General features: G+C 35.6%; 2 protein-coding genes across 2 annotated transcripts in view; one reads left to right on the top strand and one right to left on the bottom strand.

Annotated features, from left to right (window-relative positions):
- Window positions 1–2: 2 nt before the first annotated feature.
- On the top strand, window positions 3–4,508 carry LOC122333389 (slit homolog 2 protein). Its single transcript, XM_043230967.1, has 2 exons — window positions 3–1,483; window positions 2,819–4,508. Exons 1-2 carry the CDS (start codon window positions 1,208–1,210, stop codon window positions 3,602–3,604), a joined length of 1,062 nt encoding a protein of 353 aa, XP_043086902.1. The 5' UTR covers window positions 3–1,207; the 3' UTR covers window positions 3,605–4,508.
- A 493-nt stretch (window positions 4,509–5,001) lies between these two features.
- The window catches only part of tmem101 (transmembrane protein 101), a 13,005-nt gene continuing 840 nt past the window's right edge, over window positions 5,002–17,166 (bottom strand). The window contains exons 3-4 of the mRNA XM_043230969.1: window positions 16,476–16,622; window positions 5,002–5,646 (exon numbers count right to left, since the gene is read on the bottom strand). Of these exons, the coding sequence (XP_043086904.1) occupies window positions 5,338–5,646; window positions 16,476–16,622 (456 nt within the window). The 3' untranslated portion in view covers window positions 5,002–5,337. The remainder of the gene's footprint in view (window positions 5,647–16,475; window positions 16,623–17,166) is intronic.

Genomic DNA, 17,166 nt, shown 5'->3' on the forward strand with positions numbered 1-17,166 from the left:
AGTGGTTTTCAAAAAAAATCAATGAACCATATATTGAACACGGCATGCATCTGTTCTGCCGCTTATCTTGACATTGCACTTCTAATATAAAATATGAACTTCACAAACGAAAAGCCTTAAATAGATGTTACATCAGACTAAAAACCTAAGAAGCCATTTAATTTTTAAAATTAAGTAAACGCCCTTAAATGAAGATATCATTAGAGAACATATCTTTTTTTTCAAGTTCCTTCAAACTTTATTTCCCCTGAAATCTATATTTATATTGTCCCGTTTATTCTCTAATCGAATGTTTCTTCCTCGAGTATATTTTTAGAAGACGTAAAGACCATTCTAGGTGTCTGTAATTATATCGAGGTGTACTCGTCCCGTATCTAAACCTCTGCAGACCTGCCTTAATGACACCAATAGGTTTTCAATGGGTTATTTATCCCTACTATGAACTATGAAGGGTTTTGACTTCCCTCAGCTCTATTATGGCGGTGTCAAAAGGTCTTGATTGCTCCTGAATAATTAAGTATAAAGCTTGGACTGTTACTGTAACTAATACACATTGTTCCATTCACGCCGCCCCATCTCTAAACGTCAAAGATTGAACAGTGTAAGGTGCTCCTCAAGGTTTCTGCTGAGATCTGTAAGACTACACGACCCTTCAATCAAATATTCATTATGTACCAAGTGCTCCTGTTTCTTGAGTGATGCGGTGTGCTGTGAGGATAAATCAAGTCGGTGTCATAGAGACTAGGGTTGGATGAGAGATGCTCACCATCAGGTGTAGTTCACTTTTCAAGAGTCCTACGTGAATATGAATCATCCGTGTTTTCCTCAAACAGTGACTGTGGTAAGTACTATTTAAGATGTCATTTCTGTCTTATTGTCAGGCGCTGCAGGATCTTCTGTAAACACGTGTATATTTACGCCTGTCCTATGAACGCGCCGAAGTCCTCTTCTTGTGCATCAACACCACGAGTTTTTGTTTTTATCCAGCGTGCTATTCCTACGCATTTCCACGAGACGAGGCGTGCACATCTGTCCAGGAAGAAAGTTGACCAACATAAAAGCGATTACCTCTGCGTGAAATCATAAACGGATTAAAGGATTTCGAGAGCTCTTTATGTAATTTGCCGCAAATCCGTGCAGATTGCAAGCTGTTCGAGAAGTGCACCAAATATACGGTCGGATCTGCTTCTCTGAGGTTCTGCTGAAGATGCTCCGCGTCGTGTTGCTGTGGTCCATCGCGCTCCTGGCGGCGAGGAGCTCCAAGCTCTGTCCTCATCAGTGTTCTTGTTACGACGCGTCGGAGCTGGTGGACTGTCGCTCCCGAGGCTTCTCTCACATCCCTCACAGCATTCCTCACGGCACGTGGCTCCTGGACCTGAGTGGGAACAGGCTGTCGGAGCTGAGGAGCACCTCCTTCACGGGGATATGGGCTCTCAGGGTCCTCCTCCTCTCACAAAGCAGCATGCAGGCCGTGCATTCGAAGGTGAGCTCACTTTTCTCAACAACACTTCTCGTCCAAGGAATCAGTCCGGTGGATAAATGGTTCTTTTGCACTCTTAAAATAAAATAAATGTTCCAAAAGTTCTGACCAGTTCTTAAAAGAACCCTGTTCTGCTGTGCAGTCTTTAAAATAAAGGTTACAAAAGTGATTTCTCGTCAAGTCCATAAAAAAACTTTCAGTTCTCCAAAGAACCTTTCAGTGAACATTTCTTGGAAAAACAAAAATAATAATAAAAACGAACCATTTGTCAAATGGAAAGTTCTCTTGGATGTTAAACGGTTCTTTGTGAAACTACTGATGCTCCAGTAAAGAATCTTTCTATTTAAGAGTGAAAATAAGATTATCTCCAGTGGATGTTAAAGGACCTGCAGGGAACTACTGATGCCAGATAAATGACATTTATTTTAGGAGTAGAAAGCAGGTTATTTTGGGGTGGGAAAACTACTTCAAAACGGTTCTTCTACACTTTTAAAAATAAAGGTTATGTATATGTTTATTTTTTTTAGCATTGTCATAGAAGAATCATTTTAGGTTCCCCAAAGAACCTTTCAGTTAACCATTTTTAAAAGAACCATTATGTTCTTAGAGTGAAGTGTTTGTGGGAAGGAACGTTTTCTTGGATGTTAAAGACCTCTGCTATCAAATAAAGAACCTTTTGTTTTTAAAAGTGGAAGCTTTCCACCGTGCAGAAAGTTGTTGTGTTGGAAAACAGTTCATTGCATTAAGAACATTAATTACATTAACTTTCCTCTTTGGTTTTTCTATGGAAATAAGATATGCTTGTGCTTGATATGTATTTGTGTCCCTGGACCACAAAACCAGTTGAGACTGAGACTGATAAATCATCTGTAAGCTAAATAAATAAGCTTTCCGTTGGTTTGTTATCGAGAAAATATGTGTCTGAGATGCAATTATTAGAAAATCTGGAATCTGCAGGAGCAAAAAATATTGAGAAAATAACCTTTAAAGTTGTCCAAATAAAGTTTTTAGCAATGCATATTACTAAGTTTTGATATGTTTACGGTAGGAAATGTAATAGATATCTTTATGGGACAATGATTTTTGGCATAAAAGAAAAATGAACTATTTCTTGGTAATTGTTATGAGTGCACCTGTGCTGCTGAAGACTGCTTCTGTGATCCAGAGACACGTTTGTTTGTTTTTTGTCCTTGGTTTGCTTCCCAATGACTTTCATTCTATGGACAAAACGTTTGAAACATTTTTGAAACGTCTGCATTTGTGTTCCTCAGAAGAGTACACAGTTAAGAGAACAATGCCTTCAAATGTTCCTCTACTTCTGTGGCGTTTCTCTTCCAGGCTCTTTCCTCTTTGACCTTCCTGGAAAAGTTGGACCTGGCCTACAACGAGCTCCGTGTCCTTCCTTCAGAGTTCTCTCAAGGCTTGACCGCTCTTAAAGATCTCAAGCTGTCCCACAACGCTCTGGAACGCCTCGAGTCCCACTCCTTGGAGGACCTAGAAAGCCTCGAGCGGTTAGATCTCAGTCACAACCACCTTCAGGTTATCGAAGTCGGTGCGTTTCGTGGCCTCACCATGCTAAGGCACCTTAACCTCGCGTGGAATCAACTGGCGGTCCTTCAAGGAGGCCTTCTCACCATGCAACAGGGTCTTGGGGTTCTTCTTCTCAACCACAACAACATCTCCAAGATTGAAATCGAAGCTCTGGCTCCTTTACAAACCCTCACCATTCTGAACTTAGAAGCTAACCAGCTGAGAAGCTTGAAGTTCAAGACGTTCTTAAACCTTCAGACGCCCAGCACACACCTGCAGATGTCGGAGAACCCCTGGACCTGCGACTGTGAGCTGCACCGCGTCTTCAGCAAGATCCTTCGCGTCAGGCATCTTCACGTGGACGACTACATGAACATCACGTGCCATTCTCCGCTCTTGCTGTCCGGAGCGTCTCTGGGTCTGATGCACAGTCAGCTGTGTGTCGCAGAGACGGCCACCGTGCTGGTGATTACCGGGACCGTGATGGTCACGGTGGTGGCGGCTTTGGTTATGGCAGAACGCAAGCGAAAGAAGCAAAAGATGAACCTGGAAAAACAAGGCAGCGATCCTATGCCTTGGGAGTCTCACAAATGAAGAAAGGCAACTGTTATTTTTGCACATTTTTAGCACTTATCTACAGGCAAACCAAAAATGATTCAGATAGCAGATATAATTTATGATATTTTGTTTTACTAGCAGGTTTATGTGACTCATTATACCCAAGAATTCTCCATACCAGCAGCATTTGGGAGAAAAAACGATTGACTCTGACCTGAGCATGTGATCATCTTTCACCACAGACGGGAACAGAATGAGAACGAGTAAGCTAAAATGATTCTTGTGTTCTTAGGTTTAACATCTGACAGCTATTCAGTCTAATATATTACCTTTCTATCAAACTTATCTGACATTATCAAGACGAATTTGTTCAGACGCAGTTCTTGTCATTGTACCGTTTTCTAAATTATAGTGAATAAACAGATGAGAAAGGTGTCTGAATATATTTGGTTTGACTGTGCGCTCAACTGAACATGAACTAAAAACCGAACCCATTTACTTTTACAATGCATCTCAAGACTTTTGAATGTTTTGTTGGACATTCTTCCTAAAGGAAACAAGTTATTCTTGTATCTCGTTATTCTTCTTATTTTTGTAGAAAACCCCCCTGGAACAAGCGTTTCAGCAAAGCATTGATTAAATGGATATTTTCATGTCATGTAATATAAAATCAGTAACACTCATTTTTAGTAGTGTTTAGCAGTGTTGAGGTTAACCAGTTACATAACCTGATTATTTTAGTAAATGCAGTACTTTTTTTCATTCAGAAGGAAATATCTCTTACTTTTTACTGTTCCTAAATAATTAACTCTGGGGTTGCCATGTTGAGAGAAATCAGGAGGAATGCAGAGCATAGCGTGTGAACATGATCTTACTGTAGTTCTACACTAAAGATCAACATGTTTACTCAGTGTTCCTCAAAATCAATAAAAAATCAAATACAAGCTCAGAATATTGTACAAAAAAAATTTATTAAATGTTAATACATATTCAACCCTGTTTTATTAACCAGTGTCTTTGCTACTGACATTACACTCACAGTATTAATACTTCATCAATACTGTGATTTTAATATTGCATCCCTCGATCTCGCTCGTTGTAGAAAATCAGAAAAACCAGCCTGGAGTTAGTGTTTCAGTGCTGATCTCTGAGTGACGCATGAAAAGCCACAGAGAAGGTTTGTTTACTTTTTGCAACTCAACACCTGATCCTTCAGTCGGATCTCCCAAGACGTCTTCACTCGGGCTCTAAATCTGCGCAAATGGCTTCTACGATGGATGCAGTATTGTATGCTGGTTCATCATTTTCAATGTCGTTTAGAGAACCTTTTCAAGTCTTGTTTCAGTATGCATTTTTTTGTGGAGCGTGTTAATACTGTGAAGTCTTAACATTTATCTGCAAACACCACACGATAATGAAAAGAAACGTGCAGGTTTCATACAAAAAATGTTTTATTGACATTGTGATGCTTTTCCAGAAGTCGTATATGGAATGCAAACTGAATAGAAGCAGCAAACAATGCAATAGCATTTTAACATGAGGAAAAATCCCACGTTACTACATGGATGAGAACGTGTCTCCAAGCTCCCCTCGAAGTCATCATTCAGCTTTAATTTAACGTTTAAGACTCATAGTCGTTCTTCATCTTTAAATAATGCATTTTAAAAAAATGGAAACGAAAAAAATGTAAACAGTCTTTGTGCTCGCGGAGGAGGATTCCGGAGCAGGCTGGGAATTGTAGTCCACCCGGGAGGGACCGAGATCTCCCTTCAGCTGTCCGTGGCTAGGATCAGCACTGCTCCGAAGATGCCCACGTTCTGCCCGATCAGCTTCATCTGGTTCCAGAACTCCACGCGGCAGCTGCGGTGCCAGTAGCCCACGTTCCCGTCGATGAACAGCACGATCAAAGGCAAGAGAACGGCCAGGATCTGGGAAGCTACTCGCACGTAGCAGCCCGAGAGATAGGAGAGCGCTAGCACCCCGAACACGAGCAGCAGCAGCTGGAGCGTGACCTCGCCGCCGGGGATGTGATCCAGATACGCCAGCCGGTCCTCCTTACTGTGCTGGAGAGAGTACACCTGCAGGAGGAACAAGACACGCTTATATCAATATATATATTAAAACAGTTTTTGTTTTCCAGATTTTACATTGTTATTAGAGATTTACATTGTCTGTTTTATCTTAAAATATTACATTTGCAAACATCAGTAAAAACAGCTTTATACTGCAGCACATAGAACCAATTATTCTGTTTATTAGTATTTATAAAGCAAATAGATATCATAACTTATAGTACTTTATATGCTTCATGTTTAACATTGATAATATTTACTGTGTGTATTGTGTGTGTGTGTATATACACACACAGACATACATACTGCATACATACATACATACATACATTTGCATGTGTATACACACACAGACATACATACATATGCATGTGTATATACACACACACACATACATACATTTGCATGTGTATATACACACACACACACATACATACATTTGCATGTGTATATACACACACACACACATGCATGTGTATATACACACACACATACATATGCATGTGTATATACACACACACATACATATGCATGTGTATATACACACACACATACATATGCATGTGTATATACACACACACACATACATATGCATGTGTATATACACACACACATATGCATGTGTATATACACACACACAGACATACATTTGCATACACACACACATACATATATGCATGTGTATATACACACACACACATACATTTGCATGTGTATACACACACACACACACATTTGCATGTGTATATACACACAGACATACAAACATTTGCATGTGTATATACACACACACACATACAAACATTTGCATGTGTATATACACACACACACATACATACATACATTTGCATGTGTATACACACACACAGACATACAAACATTTGCATGTGTATATACACACACACAGACATACATACATTTGCATGTGTATATACACACACAGACATACATACATTTGCATGTGTATATACACACACAGACATACATACATACATATGCATGTGTATATACACACAGACATACATACACACACACAGACATACATACATACATACATACATACACACACAGACATACATTTGCATGTGTATACACACAGACATACATACATACATATGCATGTGTATATACACACACACACATACATACATTTGCATGTGTATACACACACAGACATACATACATATGCATGTGTATACACACACAGACATACATACATACATACATACATATGCATGTGTATACACACACACAGACATACATACATACATATGCATGTGTATACACACACAGACATACATACATACATACATATGCATGTGTATACACACACACAGACATACATACATACATACATATGCATGTGTATACACACACAGACATACATACATACATACATATGCATGTGTATACACACACACATACATACATACATACATATGCATGTGTATACACACACAGACATACATACATATGCACATACACACACACAGACATACATACATACATATGCATGTGTATACACACACACAGACATACATACATACATATGCATGTGTATACACACACACAGACATACATACATACATATGCATGTGTATACACACACACACATACACACATACATATATTTGCATGTGTATATACACACACATACACACATACATATGCATGTGTATACACACACACATACATACATACATATGCATGTGTATACACACACACAGACATACATACATATGCATGTATATACACACACACATATACATGTGTATACACACACATACACACAGACATACATACATACATATGTGTATACACACACACAGACATACATACATACATATGCATGTGTATACACACACAGACATACATACATATGCATGTGTATACACACACAGACATACACACACATACATTTGCATGTGTATATACACACACACACATACATATGCATGTGTATACACACACACACAGACATACATACATACATATGTGTATATACACACAGACATACATACATACATACATATGCATGTGTATATACACACACAGACATACATACATATGCATGTGTATATACACACACAGACACACATACATACATATATGCATGTGTATACACACACAGACACACATACATATGCATGTGTATACACACACAGACATACATACATACATATGCATGTGTATACACACACAGACATACATACATACATATGCATGTGTATACACACACACAGACATACATACATACATTTGCATGTGTATACACACACAGACATACATACATACATATGCATGTGTATACATTTGCATGTGTATACACAGACAGACATACATTTGCATGTGCATACACACACAGACACACATACATTTGCATGTGTATACACACACAGACATACATACATTTGCATGTGTATATACACACACACACACATACATATGCATGTGTATATACACACACAGACACACATACATTTGCATGTGTATATACACACACAGACATACATACATATACATATGTGTATATACACACAGACATACATACATGCATGTGTATACACACACAGACATACATACATTTGCATGTGTATACACACACAGACATACATACATACATTTGCATGTGTATACACACAGACATACAGACATACATTTGCATGTGTATACACACAGACATACATACATACATATGCATGTGTATACACACACAGACATACATACATATGCATGTGTATACACACACAGACATACATACATATGCATGTGTATATACACACACAGACATACATACATACATATGTGTATACACACACAGACATACATACATATGCATGTGTATACACACACAGACATACATTTGCATGTGTATACACACAGACATACATTTGCATGTGTATACACACAGACAGACATACATACATACGCATGTGTATACACACAGACAGACATACATACATACGTATGTGTATACACACACAGACATACATACATACATATGTATGTGTATACACACACAGACATACATACATGTATATACATGTATGTGTATGTGTATACACACAGACATACATACATACATATGTATGTGTATACACACACAGACATACATACATACATATGTATGTGTATACACACACAGACATACATACATTTGCATGTGTATATACACACACAGACATACATACATACATTGTATGTGTATACACACACAGACATACATACATACATGCATGTATGTATATACACACACAGACATACATACATTTGCATGTGTATATACACACACAGACATACATACATACATACATTGCATGTGTATATACACACAGACATACATACATACATATACATATGTGTATACACACACAGACATACATACATACATATGTGTATACACACACAGACATACATACATACATACATGCATGTGTGTACACACACACAGACATACATACATATTTACATATGTATACACACACAGACATACATTTGCATGTGTATACATATGCATGTGTATACACACACAGACATACATTTGCATGTGTATACACACACACACATACATATACACATGTGTATACACATGTGTGTACACACAGACATACATACATATGCATGTGTATACACACATACATACATACATATGTATGTGTATACACACAGACATACATACATATGCATGTGTATATGTGTATACACATATGTATGTGTATACACAGACATACATACATACATATGTATGTGTATACACACACAGACATACATACATACATACATACATATGTATGTGTATACACACACAGACATACATACATACACACAGACATACATGTATGTGTATACACACACAGACATACATACACATACATATATATGTGTGTATATACACACACACAGACATACATACATACATATGCATGTGTATATACACACAGACATACATACATACATACATATGTGTATACACACACAGACATACATACATACATATGTGTATACACACACAGACATACATACATTTGTATGTGTATACACACACACAGACATACATACACATACATGATGTATGTGTATATACACACAGACATACATACATACATGTATGTGTGTATACACACACAGACATACATACACATACATTATACATATGTATGTGTATACACAGACATACATACATACATTCATATGTATGTGTATACACACAGACATATACATTTGTATGTATGTATACACACACACACAGACATACATACATTTGTATGTGTATACACACACACAGACACACATACATTTGTATGTGTATACACACACAGACACACATACATTTGTATGTGTATACACACACAGACACACATACATTTACATTTGTATGTGTATACACACACAGACATACATACATACATACATATGTATGTGTATACACACACAGACATACATACACATACATTTGTATGTGTATACACACACAGACATACATACATATGTATGTGTATACACACACAGACATACATACATATACATATGTATGTGTATACACACACAGACACACATACATACATATGTATGTGTATACACACACAGACATACATACATACATATGTATGTGTATACACACACAGACATACATACATATGTATGTGTATACACACACAGACATACATACATATGTATGTGTATACACACACAGACATACATACATTTGTATGTGTATGTGTACACACAGACATACATACATATATGTGTATACACACACAGACACACATACATACATATGTGTATACATACATAACACACATACAGACATACATACATATATATGTATGTATACACACACACAGACATACATACATTGTGTGTGTATGTATACACACACAACACACATACACATGCATGTGTATATATGTGTATATACACACACACATACATATGCATGTGTATATACACACACATACATATGCATGTGTATATACACACACATACACACATACATATGCATGTGTATATACACACACATACATATGCATGTGTATACACACACATACATACATACATATGCATGTGTATATACACACACACATATGCATGTGTATATACACACACACATATGCATGTGTATATACACACACATACACACATACATATGCATGTGTATATACACAGACACACATACATATGCATGTGTATACACACACACACATACATGCATGCATGTGTATGTGTATACATACATATGCATGTGTATACACACACAGACACACATACATATGCATGTGTATACACACACAGACACACATACATATGCATGTGTATATACACACACAGACACACATACATATGCATGTGTATATACACACACAGACATACATACATATGCATGTGTATATACACACAGACACACATACATACATTTACATGTGTATACACACAGACAGACATACATACATATGTGTGTATACACACACAGACATACATACATACATATGTATGTGTATACACACACAGACATACATACATACATACATATGTATGTGTATACACACACAGACATACATACATACATTTGTATGTGTATACACACACAGACATACATACATATGTATGTGTATACACACACAGACATACATACATTTGCATGTGTATACACACACAGACACACATACATTTGCATGTGTATACACACACAGACATACATACATTTGCATGTGTATATACACACACAGACATACATACATTTGCATGTGTATATACACACAGACATACATACATTTGCATGTGTATATACACACAGACATACATACATACATTTGCATGTGTATATACACAGACATACATACATTTGCATGTGTATATACACACAGACATACATACATTGCATGTGTATATACACACACAGACATACATACATATGCATGTGTATATACACAGACATACATACATACATATGCATGTGTATATACACACAGACATACATATACATTTGCATGTGTATATACACACAGACATACATACACACACACAGACATACATACATATGCATGTGTATATACACACAGACATACATATACATTTGTATGTGTATATACACACAGACATACATACATGCATGTGTATATACACACACAGACATACATGCATTGCATTTGCATGTATATACACACAGACATACATATGCATGTGTATATACACACAGACATACATACATATGCATGTGTATATACACACAGACATACATACATATGCATGTGTATATACACACAGACATACATACATTTGCATGTGTATATACACACAGACATACATACATTTGCATGTGTATATACACACAGACATACATTTGCATGTGTATACACACACAGACAGACATATGCATGTGTATACATACATACATACATGTGTATACACACACATAGACATACATATATACACACATTTACATATGTATGTATATACACACACAGACATACATACATACATACATTTGTATGTGTATACACACACACAGACATACATACATACATACATTTGTATGTGTATACACACACACAGACATGCATACATACATTTGTATGTGTATACACACACACAGACATGCATACATACATTTGTATGTGTATACACACACACAGACATACATACATACATACATTTGTATGTGTATACACACACACAGACATACATACATACATACATTTGTATGTGTATACACACACACACATACATGCATACATACATTTGTATGTGTATACACACACACAGACATACATACATACATTTGTATGTGTATACACACACAGACATGCATACATACATACATGTATGTGTATACACACACAGACATGCATACACACATACATGTATGTGCATGTGTATACACACACATGCATACATACATTTGTATGTGTATACACACACATGCATACATACATTTGTATGTGTATACACACACAGACATGCATACATACATTTGTATGTGTATACACACACACATACATACATACATGTGTATACATACATACATACATTTGTATGTGTACACACACACACATACATACATTTGTATGTGTATACACACACATGCATACATACATTTGTATGTGTATACACACACATGCATACATACATTTGTATGTGTATACACACACATGCATACATACATTTGTATGTGTATACACACACATGACATACATACATTTGTGTGTGTGTATACACACACATACATACATACATACATTTGTATGTGTATACACACACACAGACATACATACATACATTTGTATGTGTATACACACACACAGACATACATACATACATTTGTATGTGTATACACACACACATACATACATACATACATATGTATGTGTATACACACACAGACATACATACATACATACATATATGTATGTGTATACACACACAGACATACATACATACATACATTTGTATGTGTATACACACACACAGACATACATACATTTGTATGTGTATACACACACACACATACATACATGTATGTGTATACACACACACACATGCATACATACATTTGTTTGTATGTGTATACACACACACACATACATGCATACATATGCATGTGTATACATATACATGTATGTGTATACACACACACAGACATACATACATTTGTATGTGTATACACACACAGACATACATACATACATTTGTATGTGTATACACACACAGACATACATACATACATTTGTATGTGTATACACACACACAGACATACATACATACATTTGTATGTGTATACACACACAGACATACATACATACATTTGTATGTGTATACACATTTACATATGTATGTGTATACACACACACAGACATACATACATACATTTGTATGTGTATACACACACACAGACATACATACATACATTTGTATGTGTATACACACACAGACATACATACATACATTTGTATGTGTATATACACACACATGCATACATTTGTATGTGTATATACACACACAGACATACATGCATACACATGTATGTGTGTATACACACAGACATACATACATATGTGTATACAGACATACATACATACATACATATGTATGTGTATACACCACATACATACATGTGTACATACATACATACATATGTGTGTATACACACAGACATACATACATACATATGTATGTGTATACACACACACAGACATACATACATACATATGTATGTGTATACACACACAGACATACATACATACATATGTATGTGTATACACACACAGACATACATACATACACACACACAGACATACATACATACATATGTATGTGTATACACACACACAGACATACATACATACATATATGTGTGTATACACACATACATACATACATACATATGTATGTGTATACACACACAGACATATACATACATTGTATGTGTATACACACACACACATACATACATACATACATACATGTATGTGTATACACACACACATACATACATACATACATGTATGTGTGTATACACACACACACACATACATACATACATACATGTATATATACACACAGACATACATACATACATACATATGTATGTGTATACACACACAGACACACATATGCATGTGTATACATACATACATACATGTATGTGTATACACACATGACATACATACATACATACATATGTATGTGTATACACACACAGACATACATACATACATATACATTTGTGTGTATACACACACAGACATACATACATACATATGTATGTACACACATACACATACATACATACATACATATGTATGTGTATACACACACATACATACATACATACATATGTATGTGTATATACACACACATACATACATACATATGTATGTGTATACACACACAGACATACATACATACATACATATGTATGTGTATACACACACAGACATACATACATACATTTGTATGTGTATACACACACACATACATACATACATACATTTGTATGTGTATACACACACAGACATACATACATTTGTATGTGTATACACACAGACACATACATACATACATACATTGTATGTGTATATACACACACAGACACACATATACATTTGTATGTGTATATACACACACATGCATACATTTGTATGTGTATATACACACACATGCATACATTTGTATGTGTATATACACACACATGCATACATTTGTATGTGTATATACACACACATGCATACATTTGTATGTGTATATACACACACACATACATACATACATGTGTGTATATACACACACACACATACATACATGTGTATACACACACATGCATACATACATATGTGTATATACACACATACATATGCATGTGTATACACACACAGACATACATACATACATATGCATGTGTATACACACAGACATACATACATACATATGCATGTGTATACACACAGACATACATACATTTGCATGTGTATACACACAGACAGACATACATTTGCATGTGTATATACACACAGACAGACAGACATTTGCATGTGTATATACACACAGACATACATACATTTGTATGTGTATTTACACACAGACATACATATGCATGTGTATTTACACACAGACATACATACATATGCATGTGTATTTACACACAGACATACATACATACATACATACATACATACATATGTATGTGTATACACACACAGACATACATACATACATTTGCATGTGTATATACACACAGACATACATACATACATATACACACACAGACATACATACATTTGCATGTGTATGCACACACAGACATACATACATACATATACATATACACACACAGACACACATACATACACACAGACATACATACATATGTATGTGTATACACACACAGACATACATACATGTATGTGTATACACAGACATACATACATACATTTGTATGTGTATATACACACAGACATACATACATACATTTGCATGTGTATATACACACAGACATACATACATATGCATGTGTATATACACACAGACACATACATACATTTGCATGTGTATATACACACAGACATACACACAGACATACATACATATGTATGTGTACATATACACAGACATACATACATACATATGCATGTGTATATACACACACAGACATACATTTATATGCATGTGTATATACACACAGACATACATACATACATTTGTATGTGTATATACACAGAACATACATACATACATTTGTATGTGTATATACACACAGACATATACACTGCATGTGTATACACACACAGTACATACATACATGTGTACACAGACATACAACATGACACATACATACATATTAATGTATGTGTATACACACACAGACATACATACATTTGTATGTGTATACACACACAGACATACATACATACATTTGTATGTGTATATACACACAGACATACATACATACATTTGTATGTGTATACACACACAGACATACATATACGTGTATGTACACACACACACATACATGTGTGTATGTACACACACACACACACACATAGATATATATATACATACATACACATTATCAATGTTAAATATGAACATATAATATAAATATATATATATATATATATATATATATATATATATATATATATATATATATATATATATAATGTGTATATATATAATGTGTGTGTATGTGTGTATATATATTTACGTATGTATGTATATATATATATATAAAAAATGCAATGTGTACTACACTGTGATTGTTGCTGTATTATAGTAAAGTCACATAATGCAGAAAAACTAAATCTAAATAAGTATATATGATATGAAGTGGACACACTCACCATACAGATCAGGTAGATGCCGAGAAAGACCTGTCCGGTGGACTGCAGTGAGCGTGTGCGGGGTTTCTGTCTGTAAACCTCTCCTGCTCCGCTGGCCAGCACCAGAAAGCCTCCGATGATGGCCAAGGCCCTGGAGTACATCCTCACCTGCAGCGGTCAGAGAACATCCATCACTGCAGCGTGTAATCTCTTGAGCCGACACGTTATGACAAATGGATTTGCACGAGCAGTCAAGTAATTAGTTATTATTAGTTAAACCGTTGATTGTGCCAGTAATGCTTTTTTTACGTATTTATTTGAAATTAAGCACTTCTGGTTGCATTCTCCTAAAGTCAGTGGGTTTGTTGTTTAAAACCAGGTCCATTTTTTATTCTTCATTCATCAGGTTCAGTAGGTGTTTATCTAATCACTTTATAATGCAGCACTCACAAACTATTCTAGCTCTGTAAAATGCATCTGATGTAGAAGGTAAAATCATGCAACTTTCAGTCTTAAAAAAATGAAGGTTTTTCACAGCGAGGGTCTTGTTGGTTCTTCATATGTTAAAGGTTCTGTACAGAATCATTTAGATAAAAAAAGTTCTTCTATCACATCGTGCAGCTCCTTTATTTCTTTAGCGTTGGTGTAGTTTAGATGTTTATTTCTGGCTATGCTTGTAGGTTTAAAACTTATAAAAGGTGCGCTCATTTTT

The sequence above is a fragment of the Puntigrus tetrazona genome, unplaced genomic scaffold (assembly GCF_018831695.1).
Source record: "Puntigrus tetrazona isolate hp1 unplaced genomic scaffold, ASM1883169v1 S000000270, whole genome shotgun sequence".
NCBI lineage: Eukaryota > Metazoa > Chordata > Actinopteri > Cypriniformes > Cyprinidae > Puntigrus > Puntigrus tetrazona.